This window comes from Patella vulgata, chromosome 8 (assembly GCF_932274485.2).
Source record: "Patella vulgata chromosome 8, xgPatVulg1.2, whole genome shotgun sequence".
NCBI classification, from domain to species: Eukaryota; Metazoa; Mollusca; class Gastropoda; family Patellidae; genus Patella; species Patella vulgata.
In genome coordinates, this window is record NC_065886.2 from 45,502,063 (window position 1) to 45,521,440 (window position 19,378).

Genomic DNA, 19,378 nt, shown 5'->3' on the forward strand with positions numbered 1-19,378 from the left:
CTACAGCTAGCTCCGGCTGAGAATAGGCCCTAAGCTAATTAACCGACATTTTAATTCCTACATCAACACTGAGGATGCTTTTAGAAATTTTTAGAAGTATTTATTTCTCTTCTATTGTCATATTGAATGAAATTAAATAGGTATAATTAGCCGTTGTGTGCATGAAAGCTGTCAAACTAATCAGAGCCGAATCACAAAAAAGTTCCCTAATTATTCAATATGGCGGCGCCTATGACAGATAATTTCACAGAGGCGGTTTTGTTTGCGAAAACAAATTTAGGAGTATCTAACCTTGTTTTGAAAGATAAACAGATTGAAACTCTAAAGACAGTTTACAATGGTAAAGAATTTAGTGCAATATTACCCATAGCACATATTATGTATCGCTTTTACGCGAGTGTCGGCTACATGGCGTGTTTACATAAAACACACGTGCGTGGGTTATTTTTACTCTGTTGTCTAAACGGTCGACAAGTCCCGCCCCAAAATGATCACGTGTGCATTTTAAATGGCGGCTAACCAGGGCAGTGTCACATTCTGGGAAGTATGACCTACTGTCTGATTCATCGTAAATTTTAAACGGATTTCTTCGATTATGAACAAACTACTTAACGTTGGTTATTATAAACTTACCTGTGTGTTTGTAATGAACTCCCGTTCGATAAAATCCATTGCACAACTAATTATCACAACGATGAAAACAAGTTCTCTCTTGAAAAATTGAAATATCACAAACTTTTCCCAGAGAAAAATACCAATATGGAAGATGGTTACGTCACTCTGCGGAAGATATCATTTCGTATTAGGGGTGACAGCATAGGAAATTCAAGTACAATTACGACAAGAATCCATGACCACTCGGTTCAAGACCAGTCGGACCAACTGATAGACCACTCATCCCAAACAAATAGACTACTCGGACCATACAAAAAGACTATTCGGACCCAACAGAAAGACGACTCGGACCAATAATAAAACGTTGTTTTAATAAATTGATAATTGCGTTTGTTTTAATATAATTACTCGAACCAATAATAAAGTGTTATTTTAATAAATTGATAATTGTGTTTATTTTAATATGACTACTCGAACCAATAATAAAGTGTTATTTGAATAAATTGATAATTGTGTGTGTTTTAATATGACTACTCGAACTAATAATAACGTGTTGTTTGAATAAATTGATAATTGTATTCCAAATCGCAAAATATCGAGAACCACACTTGTAGTCACGTTTAAAAAGGGGCATATAAACGTCCGGTCTTCGTATTATTATGTGCTGTTTATATTAACGCATCAAGGGTGGATAACTTGAAAACGTGTCTCCACCCTCCCCCCCCCCCCCCATATATAGTAACCCAGGGGTTAGTGGGGTAGAACGGAATGAAACCACTGGGGATACCGCGAATGTGGAAAAAGTAAAATTAGGCTATCAGACAAGAACAGTATACCCGTATATGTGGAAACTGTCAAAAGTCTGGACATACCGAGTCTCATTGCAAGAGTAAAGAAAAATTAGATTGATATTTTTTTTTGGCACCATTATTAATTAATTTTAAAACTAATCGTTGATTTATTTTCCGTACACAAAATTGAACCAAACAACTCTAAATATAAGAATTCCGTATAAGAATTATTTGCTTCTTTGTATTGTGATTTAATAATAAATAAATAGCATATTGTCTAGCCTTATAATATAATTTAATTGGTCCGACTGGTCTTGTTTTGGTCCGACTGGTCTTAGTCCGAGTAGTCTTTGGTCCGAGTGGTCTGGATACCTACGACAATTGGCATTGAGTTTGAGCGTTCGCACACATAACTACCCGCATTCCTGTATTTAGTTACCGTCTAGTAAAATCTCTGCAAATTTTATAGCTTTACTTTTTGAAATATTTTGTTCTAATTATTTGATTAGCGACTCGGATGGGATTATTTACTTTTGAACACGCATGCCGCACAAACACAACTATACATTCGTTTTACGGGCTTTATCACACTTCGGTCAAAACTGTCGGGCTTAGTAGCATTATATACCCACCCGGGCACCCAATACGGCAATAGACACGCTGAGGGCTGCCACAACACGCTTAAAGATGTTACTGAAGCGGTTATTATTCGATCGAAAGAATGCGTATAAAATTAAAAATACACTCAGAGAATTCGGAGGTAAGCTTCATGATCCTTGTTAAATTATTTATAACATAAAGAAGATAGGATATTTATAGTTTATTCATGACTTTATTTTTACGAGTATCCGTGCAATCAGTGATATTTTAATTGTGAAGAAAATTTGATAGACTGGCGATCAATGGTTTCCATATAAATCTCCTATGTAATTGCCTTCAATTGATATTTTTCGTCGCCCAAACCCATATACGATCAAAATGATCGCGCTGTCAAACTATCTTTCAATGTTAACCAACCCCCGCAACAGGTATATTGGATTCGACCATTACGTCACGAAGACATTGTTGACATCGACTCTGTCGAAATTACAAGTAAATTTTCAAATTTTTCAAGAGAGAAATTGTTCTCATCGTTGTGATAATTAGTTGTGCAATGGATTTTATCGAACGGGAGTTCATTACAAACACACAGGTAAGTTTATAATAACCAAAGTTAAGTAGTTTGTTCATAATCGAAGAAATCCGTTTAAAATTTACGATGAATCAGACAGTAGATGGGTCGCTGCGTGCAGTATGACACAAGCTAAACAGCAACAACATTTCAATTGAAAAAAAAACCCAGAAAAAATGTCTGATTGGATGTTTTTTTATTAATAGCATTCCTTTTGCTGTAAAAATAATGAAAATATTTACAGAACCATGATGAAAAGCACACAAATATATTTAAGGAATGATACAAAGGCAAGTTTAATGAATATGTGGGGCCCATTACTAGTCTTAAGTCACAAAAGTTAATAACGATTTGGAGCTTTAAGCAATCGCAACCCTGATATAACCTCCTCTGTTTTTTTTTTTAAATGTTTATAGATTAAAGCTCCACAGTTTTGGTATGCTACAAAAGAGGCACTTGTGTGTACAGTAGGGTTTAAATTTAGGAAATTGAGTAAAACTTTTGCAGATGTTAAGCATTTTAACCAATCAAATATTGAAACTAGTGTATTTTGAGAATGAAACTTCTTATTGTATGATAATATTCTTTTTTTTTTTTCAGAATTCACTTAATGAAGCTGAATATGATATATTTTAAGACTTTGACTTTACCTTGTTAACATTGATAATGTAAAGAAATGGACAAGTTGTTCATCAAATCAGGATGCATAAGGTAAATGAAGCAAAAGAACACGAATTTGAGCTTTTAAAGCCTTCCTATATTTACAATAGTATTAAAAATTAACATATAATCATAACACAAACAAAAAAAATAACATATTATCTAAATAATATAACAATGACTTAAAATAACAAGCAAACAATACAGAGGTGTCATATATAAAACTTACTCATATGGACTATATTAAAATTTACAGTTATGGACTAAATGACTACATGCACACACAAATAGCGGTGGTGTGACTCTTTGTGGGAGAGCTATTCGATATTCAGCTGTGAAATAAGTAGGATATGGGTATAAATATATTTCTAATTTTCTAGAAGCATTCTGATATTTGGATCTAAAAGAAAGTCACTAATTATCATCTGTATTGCTTTTTATGTGCTAAACAAAAGTACTCATACTGATTTTTTAACATCTAATTAAAAAAAACAATATATAATCTCTAACTTGGATTCAATCGGATTAAAAAGAAAACTATCAAAAGATTTTTTTGTAAAGATAATAGGTGGTGCTGGTTTCTTTTCAACCTATAATGTTGAATGTTGACAAGTTGTCAATTTATCAAATTATCAAAACACTACATTAAAATGTAGGCATATAAAAATCCTACAAATGACAGAGACTTTGACAGCCATCATCATAACTAAGTATAAGTTTAAATAATGACAAATCAAAGAAGTAAAATAAATGCATATTGTATTGATAATTATGTAGAAAACCTGATAAATACATTGAGTTACACAGACACAATTCTTTGGACCTTGTCCTAAACTGTTCCAAATATGGACAACATGCTTTGCGACCAAAAGAATTCCACAGGGTATTGACAATGAAATGAAGTAATTACATTCGAGTAACATGGCAAAGTGACTGTGTGAGAAATGATGAGAATTTCTTCTAGACCTCAGATCAACACAAAATAAATATATAGATCAAACATTTAATTTCATTAATTATCATGTTAATTGTTGGTTATTTTGATTCAATTTTTCCAAATTATCTGCCCTTAATTCATTATAATTTGGTAATTAATAAATCTAAGTATACATCAAATTAGGATCAATCTCGGGTGTTTAAAAATGTCACAAATGAACTTTACAATCATGTAAAAGTTGCCAATAAATAATTTCTAAGTAATTGGGGAAGTACACACATTACAAATATATATTTTATATATATAATATACTCGGCTATACTGAGGTTGAGGATTCAAAAATTGCATTGAAAATAACTGCCTGACTTCAAGGCAAAGGATCTTTATTTTGCATCAGAGTGCTAAATGATAAATTGTGTATGGAAACTTGATATTATTTCACGAAATTCAACTATATTTACAAACAATGGCACATGAACATTCAAATTATCTTTTATACAAAATAGAATTTTGGCAAATATTGTCAGTGTTTTGCTTCGGAAAGATATAAAAAATATTTTCAGATCACAACCAAATCTAATAATAGTACAATATATAGTCTACTGGACCTCTGAGACTTGCAATAGAAAATACATCAGTCCATTTGTAAACTATACTAACTTTCTATACATCCTACAACGAAAACAAAATTGAAAATGTATTCTTAATCATTTGGAAGATAATTAAATAAAATTTCAATTGCTGATGATACAGGTTAATTTATTTTTTTAATAGAATTTTCTTTTGTTAGACTTGAACCAACAACCTATACAAATAAATACCCAATATTAATGATATACATCATGATAATTTTGAATAAAATTAATGTCACAAACATCTGGAATAAAACTTACAACCTATATTCTGATAATTTTTATATTTTCTAAAATACAGATCTTAACATACAAATACCCGATGTCGATGATATCATGATAATTCTTTTGTCACAAAATTTTCATAAAAGTTATTGTGCCCAAAAAATTAAAATTGAATTTTAAAATGCCTACTAAAATAATTTCAGAATTTTTTTCAATGTTTCTCTTCTTTGGTTAAGATGGGCGTATAACTTGAGTTCTGTTTTGAACTCATATCCACTAATTCTTCCATTTGTCCATTTTTTTCTTTCACTATCATGGCATCCGCAGATTCTGGATCAACTACACCTAGTGACAACAGATATCTGGCACGATTTTCTGGTAAAGCTGGTCCCCAATTGTGAGCTGGTTTCATCAACTTTTTGAATCTCTATTAAAAAGAAAATGTTTATGAAAAAATACAGCTCATCAATGTATTTCTCTTAATGATTCAATCACAACCTTAGAAGCCATTGTACTAAAACAAAATTCCATTTCTATTTTCAATGCCAGGGATGGATGCTGAATTGTCCCTATATGCCAGACATGTCCTATAAGCTGGCAAATTTCTGACCGGGAATATGCCTAATCGGGCATCAAGATATGGTACATCATATTAAATATTCCTAAAAATAATTACTTTACCGACTTACTGAGGGTATAACCATTACTCATCTCGACCGTCACTGATAATAGGCGGGATTATTTAAGAAATTAAGTGATCAACCTTTTTAAGGTGTTATACACCTTGACAAATAAATCATTAGTAACTTTGTGGTCAGGATTTAAATAGAAGTGGTCAAAATTTGAGTTTTTATCTCAAGTAACTACAATAATTTTATGAATATATTTTTCTTTAAAAAGATAAGAGAACCCTCATTAAAATGTCACCAGAAAAGATTCCCATACACCACAGCATACCAGATCAACCTAATTCATTATTATATTTTTATCAAAATTTAAAAGGTGCAGCTTCTTTAACTCCATTTGACACAAACTGAGTCATTTTAGGACTAATATTGTTCAATTTTAAATTATTTGCTTGTGTGTAGGGATCTTTAGCAGTCGGGGGGGGGGGGGGAAACTGGAGAAAAAATTATGAGGTTGGATGGGTGACCCTATTCCTTGTCAGATACAAGCAGTGAAGCAGCCAACCAACCACCTTAGAACCTTGTAATCTATATATATATTTGTGACTGTCATTTGTCTGTCTGTCTGTCTGTCTGTTATGACCCCCGAGCCAAGCCGGTCTATTCGGGGTTGTCGGCTACACTAGGTCTGCCCCGAGTCTGAAATTTGGGGTATAAGGGTAGCTCGGACCGGGGAGTAACATAGGCCAGGTGGCGTTAGTCTACCACTTCCGGTTTCGGAGTAATGACCCCCGAGCGAAGCCGGGTATCTGTCTGTTGGGGGTTGGCGGCTACACTAGGTCTGCCCCGAGTCTGAAATTTGGGGTATAGGGGTAGCTCGGACCGGAGAGTAACATAGGCCAGGTGGCGTTAGTCTACCACTTCCGGTTTCGGAGTTATGACCCCCGAGCCAAGCCGGTCTATTCGGGGTTGTCGGCTACACTAGGTCTGCCCCGAGCGAAGCCGGGTATCCTGCTAGTTATAGATAAAGAAAGCAACATACCTCAATGATGGGACCTTCTTCTCGATAGACTTGTAAGACCATACATAATGGTATAGGCACGATAGAACATACACCTAGTAACCAACCACATAATACAGCCCATTGTGGATACTCATAATCACCATATTTTACGGGTCCTAACGTAATTACACTGAATAACCAGATGAACTGAAATAAAAAAACACTTGATGTAAATATAAATATGGAATGACCATTTACGAAGTAGGCATCTAATTGTTGGACCGGAAACTGGTCCCCTAGTGCTACTGATGTTGGGGTTGACAATTGGCTCTGCCAATTCAAGTATAATTGACATGAAACTTGGCATGCTTGTTCCTTGGACAATTGTGCATCAATTAAAGGTCTTGCAATAGACGTTTATCATACTTACAACAATAACAGCAGGAGTTGTGTATTTCCAACTATATACCCAGATACGATGAGGTTGATACCCAATCATAAGTTCTATGTCTTTCATAAATCTATCAGCACCTATAACATACAATCAATTATAAATTGTCGAATATTTCAAGCCAGAAATTAATTTTTTTTTTTTTTTAATAAGCAATTCCCATCTTGTATTAAATATGATAATTTACTTGACATTTTTTCTTCAACTAAGGAAGCTGAAAACTATGGATGGTCTTAAATAATGACAAAACTGAATATCAGATTAGTGGTTCCAAGATAAATCTGACTAATGTCGTTTATGGTGTTATAGTGATCGGCATCTGATACACATTACACTATAACAAATATAAACAAGTTTGAACATTCCAGCTCAATTAGAAGTAGAGTTCTTGTGTCTCAAAAAGTGTGACAGACCGACCGACCGCGGGGGACAATGAAACAAAACATAAAGCCTTACCATAAACCCAGGAAACAACGAGACATTCAGCTAAGGAGATCAACATGAGAGAGAAACTAGCACAATACCAATCCATGATTTGTAGAACGTAGATACCTCCCTGAAAACACAAATCACAAAAAAAACAACACATTAGTTAATGCATACTAATATGCGTTTCATTTTTCAGTTGTAAGTAGATTTAATTTTCAGCCTAATATATCTATGATTTTGAAAGTCAGGAGAAGGTTCACAGACTTCATGCTACACAAGCTTTTCTGATTGAAAAATTGGCCATAACTTGTCAAATAATTCTTGGTGTGCACTGGTCTTATATTTCACCACTCTTCTGCTCATATATTCCTTATAACTTTAGAGAGTGAAATGGGGTTAAAGTCCACTTGACACAAACCAGGTCAATTCAGGACAATTTTATTTCAATATTCACTAATTCACTTGCACATAGATAGAAGTATTTAGTTGTAGAAGGACCCTGAGAAAACCCATGAGATTTGACAAGTAACCCTATTCCTTGTCCTGTACAAATATGGGATCGAAAATCACACCACTTGATTCAATGGCAAATCTTATCATCTAAACTCAACCTCCCTTGATTAAAATATGCTGTAGTTTAATTTAAGATGATAATATGTTATAAACTGTACTTACTTGACTGATACAAGGCAATCCCAATACAAACTCTATAAAGCAGGCAACAGCAGTTACGATCAGTTTCTTATTTCTCAACAGTTCTGGAAATTCATCCATGGCACCAGACAAAAATGTCTCAAACATTCCAAACTATGAAAATAAAAAAAATACAAAAGACTCTTAGATGGATAGTGGTGACTTTCTATATCTGAAATAGAAACTGGGAGAGGGGGATTCGTTAATATAATTTACTTTACATATGTTCGTCAAACTCTTATAATACAATTTACATACCAATTACAATCTCAAACATATTCAATATTATTTTATGATCAAGGGTTGCATAAATCTATTATATACAAACAATGCATTTTAATTGTATGCTGGATGGAGGATTCAAATTCTTAATTTATCAAGCTGCAAACTAATTTCCAATCTAAAAAAAAAGATCTAATTTTGATTATAAATCCATCCAACATACAATAAAATAAATTCAAAATCTGATATAGATCTTCAAGTAATTATTCATCACCCCAAACAAAAAAAAATTAATTCCGCAGAGAATATTTATTCATGAATCTATCCCGCAGTGAATATTAATTGAAGAACTATTTCATTTGGTATGAATGATTCATTTCTGAATGTAATATATAGGTAATTTGTGTTGTGTTGTGTCTGTGTGTTACATGGTTGGAATGTCGTCTGTTTTTGTCAGTTTTTAACTAATATGTATTTCAATTCACCACACATCCATTCTATGAAAATTCAAATCTGCAAAATGCAATTCTTTAACCAGGTAAAAAAATTTAATAATATTATTAATACAAATTATATGGTTTAATTGAGGTGATACATATTGGGAATATCAATTTCAGGGAAAACTGTTGTTAGAGAGCAATGGTTTGGTACGACGCCCAAAAGAACGTAGTAAAAAAATCCAACACCATTAAAAAGACATGCAAATCACTTTGTTGACTGGAATCATATTTGATTGGATGTGTGAGTAAATTGGAAATTAAAAAGATGAATCAAATACACTGTATGATGCTGTCAAACAAAACCTAGAGAGCTGACTTCTGTCTGTTGCTGCGGCATGCCTCACTGGCTGGCTCTGACACCACCCCCTCGGTCATGGCCTTTACAAGAATAATCGAAAGAACAAACATGTCTAAATTACATCATTATTTAATTGGTTTTTCAATAATATCTAAAACTTCTAATCATCAGAACTTTAAACAATATCAATTAAGAAATTGTATTCAACATTAACAATAAATAAATAAATAACAGAATACAAAACTAAACTAAACTAACTTGAAAATATCCCTACCTATTCATAAAATGTATGTGTTGACCTTAAAGCAATAGTTTTACTGACCCTTACTATTTTTCTTTTAAAAGGTTAGTTATATTTAACATACAAGTTTTTAAAACAAAAGGGTGTTTTTAATCATATAAAATATTTTGACAGATTAATACCCAGGTTATGTCCTACTTGAACCCAAATTATTCTACTAGTGTATAAAACTCTTTTTATAAAACTCTATTTATTTTTAAAACTCTATTTACATATATAATTATCCTGTTCCTGTATAAAATTATCCTATTCATGAATAAAACTCTCCTATTTGTATAAAACTCTCCTATTTGTATAAAACTCTCCTATTTGTATAAAACTCTCCTATTTGTATAAAATTCTCTTATTCATCCCTAATATTGCATTAACAATTTAGTTTTTTTGAATCCAAATAAACAAATATTCTAGCTTCACTTCAGTATTACTTCAGTCATTCAATCTCTAATAGTATTAGAAATATTTGGTGATACCCCATTTAATTACTTTCACAATTCAACTGTTTCAACACTATTGATATATAACTGTTAAAAACACTTTATTCTAAATACTACAATTAATCAACCATTTAATTTTATTAATCTATCCATGTAATTATTGTGTATTTTCAATATTTCTAAAGGTATCATTTATTATCTGTTTTGATTTTAATTTTTAAACATCCACATGTAGTCATGAAGTCATTTATTCATTCATTCTTTCATCATGCCATACAAACCCCATTTCATCTCTATTTTCACACATTCTCTTTCTGTCCTACTTGCTCATCTATCATTTTCACATTAATGATTTTGTGTCTTTCTCTCTTCCTTAGATAATTCAGTGCAGTTTTTGCTTCTCTGGCATAACAGAATTTCAAGAGATTTATTTTTACATAGATGATTAAAAATTCTATAAAGGTTGTTCAAACATTTCATACAAATAAATTAGCCAAATTTAGAAAATTTGAATATTAAAAGCACTGAAAAATCTCAATCGCTCTGACTTGTTCTATTCTGATTCTCTATAAAGCCAATTCCATGGAAAGATTAGAATGCTGAATCTGACCCAGCTTTCCAAAGCTTGATAGCCAAATGAGATAAGTAAATTAAGATGAAAAATGCTCTGCAATAAACATGTCATCACCCATTAGTCTGGTTATCCAAGACTAAGTTGTGCTATCATGCGCAAATGCTGAACATAAAAGAAAGCATTTTCATGATTCTGAAGCTGGTTTTGTTCTTCCATCACATGATAAGACTCTTTTTGTTTAGCATTTACGGTTTCAGAACCATCTCATTTGGCTATCTTGCCAGTGATAATTCTTTGATGCCGCCTAAAGCTAAATGAATACTATTTTTTTTATCTCTCTGTGCAAACGGGTTTATCGTCAAGATCCTTTACATTCTAATTTCTGTTTACATCATTCTGTCATTCTTGCAAAACAACTCTTTCAGATCTTGCATCAAGCTCACATTTCCTTGCTCACCTACATGTTGACTTACTAATCCATTTTATCCAGTATTTTCAAAACTATCATATGATTTGGTTGTTAAAAACTCAGTTAAAATACATAATAAAGATCAAAGTAATACATGCAATTTCTAAGAAAGAAATCACCAAATTTTATTTCAATTAGAACTAATTTAGGTTTACCTGTTATAAGGAGATTTGACCCAGCGAGCCCTCCTCATGAGAGTCGTGATCAAACAAAGAGTTCCAGTTAGCTTTTATCTTTTTATAGCCGAAATCTAGAAATTATTTTGAGGTAAATCAATACCTTCTTTAAAACAATTTGAAATTTTCGAAGAGAATTTCGGAGCAGCTCCACTATGCATTTTGTTTCTGCTATTAAGTTTTAAGCCTTTTTGGTGGGATTCAAATTTTATTCTATATAAAATTCCACTGGAATATTTCAAACATTTAAATAAATCTTATGACTGGATTCTTTTTTTTTAAAAGACAATAACTTTACTTACGTGAACTGTGTCATACTCAATATTATACAGTAAAGGACAATATTGGTGTCAGTCATTATCACATATGTGATAGAACTGGTTTAACATGTTCCAAATATAATTTTAACACACAGATCATTGCTACGACAGATCATTAGATGCGTAATGCAGTTTTCAACAATCGGAAGTGACGAACACAAAAGGAAAACACGAGTTATCCATCTATATAACTGAATGAAATAATGAGTGACAATAGATAAATGGGCGAATTTCTGCTCACTAATAATTCCTTCGAGGACCAAAGGTTGTTGTGTGAGACAGTGAGAGGATATCTGACAATTCATAAAAAGAATTGACTGTCACTAGATAAGAGAACACGAAAGAAAAATAGAAAAAGTCTGTGCATTACCATGTTTTTTTTAAGTATAGAATGAATAAAATCAAGGGAATGTATTTCTATTTTTCTTGTGTTCTCTTATCTAATGACATTCGATTACTTTTTATAATTGCCAGATATTATTAGTGCGCAGAAATTCGCCCATGTATCTGTTATCACTCGTCACTTTCTGTTATAAATATAGAGGAATAACTTGTGTTTTCCTTTTGCATTCATCACTTCTGATTGTTGAAACCTTCATTACGCATCTATCGTAGCAATGATCTTTGTGTTAAAATTATATTTGGAACGTGTTTAACCAGTTCTATCACATATGTGATAATGACTGACACCAAAATTGTCCTTTAAGCAAGAACTGAATACATTAAATAAAGTTGTGAGTAGTCTCCCTTTGAACATTTTGTAAGGTTAAAGTAGGCCTATACTGATGACTATTTAAATCACCATATAGTAATATGTTTCTGTAGAAGTTCCTGTTTAACAGTACAACATAATCTTTGAATCTACTATATGTCACCAAATCAAATACCATGCAATAAGTTTTGTAAAAAGTAGTAGGCCTATTAATGAAGTTATTCTTTACCATATTGGAGCTATAGGTTAGCAAGCCTGAAATAAGGCACCTGTCACAGATATGGTCAGGAACAAATCAGGCACAACCCTCCTGGTGCCTGCCATTTTGTCTCGTTCTGATCTGTATTTTATCAGAGTTTTTAATGATATTTATAATACATTTCAGATACCAAGTTCAAAATGTCTGGCACTAGTTCATTACCGCCTGATGTCCTGCCTGATATTATTTCAAGGCCTGGGTTAGTGATGATTTTCATTATAAAAACTGTTGAACCATCAAAGAAATGATCCTTGATTTATTTAAATGTTGAACAGGCCAAAAACTATTTCTAATTTCTTCTTCAAAAGGGACTATCTCTGATTTGAAAAATGCATAGTGGGCGTTTGTACAATTTCACAAACACAAAAATAAAATACCTGAATCAAAACCGGATGTCACTGTCAAATTTTCAATTTAAATTAAGTTTTTGATTGATTATGGAAGTCGTTGTTTGTTTTAATTTTATAACAAGAACTTTCTTGGCTGAAAACATAACCACATACATTTTACATAATGAATAAATTTCAAAGTAGAAGCATACAGAAAAAAGTTTAGTTTTCGTTTTCTATTTCCCGAAGATACGATGAAGCATGTGTGCAGCAGCTTACTTGATCAAGATCAAAACATATATTGGTCGTCTTCAATGATCTACTTTAACTATAAAGCGCCCGTTAAACGCAGGAATTAATATCAACAGAAAATGAAGGGTTGTCATTTACAGGAAAAATTTTACTGGTACATTTTAGGGCAGTCATTTTTTAATGACAAACTGTGAAAGTTTGATCTCTTGAAGCAAAAAAAAATTAAGGAATGACGTTTTCAAATTAAAATGAATTAGTATTGGGATTAAAAAAAAAAAAAAATACACTCTGCAAATCAAATAGCACAGTCAAAGACATAACATCTTTCAAGAGTTTTTCAGCTTGTGGCCCAAAAGCTTTGGAGAAAAGAGATGATATGACCAGTGGAGTTAGTTTTGATCACAAATAACCATATGTAGATAGTGTTATTTCGCATTAACTCCCAATAAATATGTGCTGGGTAGTAATAACGTTGATATTAATTCCTGCTGCTCTTGCTCAACACTTCCAGACCATTGTAAAAGCTTATCAGAACACAGAAAGCCGTTGTGAAAAAGAACAGACACACAATGGCACTTATTCTAGTTGGGAAGACCGCAAATTCCACAATGAAAATAGTCCTAAAAGACTAATTTTGGTCGAATTACTATTTAATATATCTTCACTAATTTAATCTGTTGATCAGACATTGTGTATCAAAAATCTGTTGAATTATGAATGGTAAAGCTTCAAATTCTACAGACACGGAAACATTAGAAATTTTAAGAATTAAAACTGAGCAGACGGCTTTCCATGCTTAGCAGCAGACATATTAAAAATAGCTCTCAAATGAATGAAAATTAATGAGTTGTTCATATGATTTATTAGTATCAAAATGGAGTAAATCAAATGTCCTCCAAATATAATTAACCTATAATTAATTATTTTGAGAAAACAAAAGAATAAACCCAACACGTACATGTAGCAGGACTCTCACATCTCACTGTTGCCAGTCAAATAATTTTACACATTTTACCATAATTTACAAATTTCAATAGGAATATGGCTGCTTTGGCCTATTTGATTTTTTAGAATTCATTATTTATAGTTGTTTTCTATCAGTAATTGTTACTATCTCTGGCAAACTGTAACAGAGAAATATTAGAGCCCTGACATACATCCATACACATGTCCACAACAATTAGTCAGGTACTGGGGTAGACTAGTACAACTAGTAGTTTAGTAAATGAATAATTAACTAAATTAATTAGTAATGCAGTGCAGACAATGTTCTTAAGAAATAGCATGCAACTGAACCAAATGACCACAACTAAAAAAAAAATGCTAAAACATGCAATAATTAACAAAATATAGTCTAAAAAATGAAAATAAAAAATAAAAATAGAGGCATCCATAAAATGTGATGTGGTAAAATACTGGTTATGTTTTTGTTGCAAATACTGATAAATGTACCCCTGTATGTATACATAAATCTTGAGAAAATAGCAAATCAATGAGTTGCAGAGTTTCTCAATAAATAAATTCAAAGAATGTGATGTGTGATGTGGCAGTTATGTCAGCTCAATATTTTCTGATATACATGGATTTTAAATTCCTTTAAACTATCACTGGTCCGATCTATACTAAAAGTTTGATGAACAATTTTTTAACCATGTAATATAAAAATATAATTCTAGTGAATAATAATTAAGATGTATTAATTACCCCATTATATAAGACCGTGAATGCAAAATAGTGTATTGTGCTATACAATATGAATATCAAACTAATATTAGTTAAGCTGCATGCAAGCTCAACCATTATCTATACATTTAGCACTACTTGCACCCTCTCATTGCCCAGCATTAGCAAATAACTAAATTTCATCATTACTTATAATACCATTACACACTTTTCAATAAATAAAAAATAATTCAAAGAGTCATTTCAATTTTAACCCTTTAGAACTTAGACCACACAAACCACCCAGTAACATGCACAGCTGTGGCACTCCAAGAACTAGGCTGTTTAAGGACTGTTTGAATTGTCTATGGATATAACCAGTACTAATATATTACTTTTCTCTAATTTTCTTATTGAACTGAGACAGTCAATATTTACATGTATCAAGTGCTAAAGAGCAAGTATTTAAAAAACAAAAAGTTGTAATATTTCTTTGAATAGTGTGAATTGGTATTAAAGCTAGCAATAAATAGCTAATTATACTTTGAAATTAGCCACTGGAAAAACTATTATTAATAATTTGTATTTTAAAGACATACAACAAAAAGACATTTTACAGAACAATTACTATAATATATATAACTACCAATTACATTCTACCATTCTGTTACATAACATGCAGCAGGGTTTTCTTTTAAAACAACTGAAATCTGTCAACACCCATGATGTTTTTATATCTAAACATCACTGATGTTTGAACAATTAACATTTAGCCATTATGAATTTTGAAGGGTAAATTTTATTTAATGTAAAGAATAAACCACCAGCTATGTATTAAATAATAAGTGAACCCAGTAGTACAGAATGGTAGTTAACATTTAGTTTCCAAATAAAATTCATTCTTTAAGATCCCTTATTGAGATTTCCAATCTATTCTAGTTCACAATTATCAGCTCAATTCAATTTATTTTCTAATAATATAAGCTGCTGCACACAGCCCATTTTTACAAAAAAAAAAAAAAAAAAAAAAAAAAAATTTATTTAGGGTAATGTCATATTACATGATTATAAAGTTTGAAAAAAGATCTATTTAGAACTATTTTTTCATTAAACTAAAGGATCTAAAATTAAACAAAATGAAATTTCTAAGGAAATAAATTGGATCTCAGATGAATTTGTTTAATACAAATATTTTGTTATTTAAACATTTCTTGATCACGAAAACATTTTTAAATAAATGCTGTTTAATATTAATTTTGAGAAGATGATATGAAAAAAAAAAGATTATTATTTGAACTGCATTTTATCTATTTCTATTTTCAAAATCTATACATGAATGATTAAAAAAAATATCCTCAATATGACATTTGCCCCCTATAAATATGTAAATCGATAATTTAGAAGAAGAATTAAAACAAGTATTTTACCATGCTATCAAGGCCAATCGTCAGTAACATCAGAAAGAACAAAACCGCCCATAATGGACTTATAGGCAGTTTTGCTATAGCCTCTGGATAGGCTACGAAGGTAAGACCAGGTCCTATAAAAAACAATATTTATTTATTAAAGTATTATTTGCACAGTGTTAAAATGGCAAGCAATTTTTGAAGGGAGGTAACTCTGCAGTGACCAAATATTATTCTCCCTTTGACCACAATCAGACACTAATAGTATAATTTTATTTCCATAATTCATACGTGTAGGGTCATTACAGTCGGAGAAAATGAGAGAACCCTAGTTTGACCACTGCACCACAATCGCTTCCAAGAGAGTTCAAGAAAACTGATATTTTAAATCAACCAATAGGAAATAAACATCTCTTCTAAGTATTTCTTTAAATTCTAGTTACCTTCAGTGACCACATCACCAACATCTACACCAGCTTCATGGGCCATGAAACCCAAAACTGAGAAAATCACAAAACCAGCAAAAATACTAGTTCCACAATTAATAAACGGTACCATCATAGAATCTCTGAAAATATATCATATAAATACATTAGGCTGCATTCATTACTTGAAATAATAACACTGTAAAATTCTCACTGCTATTTAATCGTCGAATTACTGCAAATAGTTATGTGTGGCAGACATATTTTACTGAGACATAGACTCACCTATAAACATTGTGATCAAACTTATTATAACTAGCCATTGTGACAATACCACCCCATGCCACACCAACAGAATAAAATATCTGTAAAGCTGCATCACCCCAAACCTGCAAAAAGATACAATATGTCATACCGTTAATCTTGTTAATCTTAATATTACTGTCTTAAAAAAATGATTTTGAAGTTTGAATATATCTAAACATTCCCCACTCTCCCATACCATTTTTCTCTCCAAAATACGAGTTTCATATAACTAAAGTTGAAAAAGCTAACCTTGTGATGAAGACTTATTCACTTGAGCAACAAAAGTTTACCAAGGAAGAAAAGAGAGAAATTGATCTAAAATATATATTTTTCACATTAACTTAAGAGGCATTATTCAAGAGCTACAATGATTACCTGAAAACTGGCGAGTTTTTCCCATCTTGGAATAATATAGAACTTGATGCCTTCTAACGCTCCTGGTAAGGTCACGCCTCTTATCAATAAAACCAATAATACCAAATATGGGAAGGGAGCAGCAAAGTGCATAATCTGATGACAAACAAGAATTTATAAAGTAAATAACTTGTAATAATCTTCTGATATAACATAAATATATTCATCTGATTGAATGCTCAATAACAGAAAATTTATAACCATTTCTGAAAATGTCTTCTTATTTCTAAACCCTAACCCCTGTTTGCCGCAAGTTCAATTTTTAGGATCAATCTATCGAAATTTAACCGTTGTCATCTGTAATAACCAGGTCTTTAATCCAAGAGATAAATAATATAACGACTGGTAACTTGAAAACATTTTTGACCAATATGTTTTTTTTTTTTACTGTTCCGATGGGCTGGTAACTTGAAAAAATTTTTGACCAATTTTTTTTTTTTTACTGTTCTGATGGACTTGAATCTTGAATATTTTAATAATGAAATGGAACGAGTTTGAATGTTTCGTCAAAACAATGTTTAAATGGTGGATAGGTTTAAAGAGAGATTTACACATACAGTAGCATATTTTTCACTTACTTTTCCCAATATCTTGACACCCTTAAACAGACAGAGAAACACAAGAACCCAGGAAGCAAGTAGAGCTACTAATAGCTGCCATCTCATTGATCCAGGATTATCTATTCCATCACTAAGCTCTAATACATTACGCCTGTAAGGAAAAAACATTTATGTCATGCTCTTCAAGAGATCAAAGCCAGCTGTATAGAGGGGATTTTTGACATTTGAATAGATGTATTTTGTAGCACTACCCGTCGGTCAGATATGGAACTTTAACGTCCAGGTTTAACTGGCATGGATACTGATGGAACTTTCTTTTATTGGACTTTACGTTATTTTTTTTTTAGATATGGCTACCCAAATCAGTTATATATCAGGAACAACAAGATTTTTGTTAAATACTTTTTTTATATTGATGCAGAATACATAGTTGCAAGCCATAGTCTACATAATACTTAAAAATAACATGTCTTTCATTCTCTCAACTCACTCCTACAAAGTCGAGCCAGTCTAGCCAGTGTAGTTAAATCTGAAGTCAATCAGATGATAGTTTTAGTCCTAGACCGTCCACAAGCAACGGATAGTAGGAGGTGACAACAATATATGACCCCATTTCAATGTGGGCATATTAAAACAGTTGTAAACAGTTTAGTTGAATTATAAATTGTTATTAGTTGAATGCAGTTAGGTTTTATGGTCTATGTGTCTTGCCTTAAATTTCTTAAATTGAATAGCAAGAGAGGCAAATTTCTTTTTTGGAATTTTAATTTTTGCGACTTTAAATATACTCACTCCCAATATTCTTCACTAGCCGTCTTGTTTCCTGGGGTACGTAACGTATTATTTAATGTAAAATATATTGAATTATTGAATAAACTACTGTTAGCCATTTCATCATACGTATAATTAGACAATTCTGCAAAATATTTCGATCTTTGTTCATCAATACACAAATCTGTATTCCATTCATTATTACAGTTACTCCACGGTAAAACAGCCTGGAAGGACACGACTAAATAATACAACGTCCAAGCTATAATAACATTATAGTAGACACATACTATAGTAGACACCATCACCATGCCTATACCAACACCTGAAACATAGACAACATCATGGCATTAAAGATGCAGTTGAAGGAATGGATTTGTCAAATCACACAGATATCACAGGACAACTACCCAACTAAACAGACAGAATAAACCAAACACGGCAATACCTAGCCCATGCACTTATTATACATAAAGGCCAAAATATTGTCTCTTGCGGAAGTACTCAGAAGTACTTGTGGATCTCTTGAAATTTTACGTCCCATCAAAGCAGTAACAATCAATTGATCAGAAAACACTTCGCATTCTGTTGCTGGAACACAAAGTGAAATACACTACCTTCAAACCCCCATAGAAGTTCAACTGACTTGAAAACTTCTGTGCACATGCACGCTTTGTTGATTTTGCAATCTTCCCTCAAATACATTCCAATCAGAGCTCTCTCTTCAAACACATTCCAATCAAAACCACTGCTCT

General features: G+C 32.0%; 1 protein-coding gene across 3 annotated transcripts in view; it reads right to left on the minus strand.

Moving 5' to 3' along the window:
• Positions 1 to 2,756: 2,756 nt before the first annotated feature.
• Positions 2,757 to 19,378, minus strand: part of LOC126831146 (sodium- and chloride-dependent glycine transporter 1) — a 38,936-nt gene continuing 22,314 nt past the window's right edge. For all 3 annotated transcript variants that reach the window (XM_050561818.2, XM_050561819.2, XM_050561820.2), the window contains exons 4-14: positions 18,645 to 18,948; positions 17,871 to 18,003; positions 17,254 to 17,388; positions 16,858 to 16,961; positions 16,591 to 16,715; positions 16,169 to 16,281; positions 8,216 to 8,347; positions 7,568 to 7,667; positions 7,091 to 7,191; positions 6,700 to 6,867; positions 2,757 to 5,458 (exon numbers count right to left, since the gene is read on the minus strand). In XM_050561818.2, the coding sequence (XP_050417775.2) occupies positions 5,243 to 5,458; positions 6,700 to 6,867; positions 7,091 to 7,191; positions 7,568 to 7,667; positions 8,216 to 8,347; positions 16,169 to 16,281; positions 16,591 to 16,715; positions 16,858 to 16,961; positions 17,254 to 17,388; positions 17,871 to 18,003; positions 18,645 to 18,948 (1,631 nt within the window). In that variant the 3' untranslated portion in view covers positions 2,757 to 5,242. The remainder of the gene's footprint in view (positions 5,459 to 6,699; positions 6,868 to 7,090; positions 7,192 to 7,567; positions 7,668 to 8,215; positions 8,348 to 16,168; positions 16,282 to 16,590; positions 16,716 to 16,857; positions 16,962 to 17,253; positions 17,389 to 17,870; positions 18,004 to 18,644; positions 18,949 to 19,378) is intronic.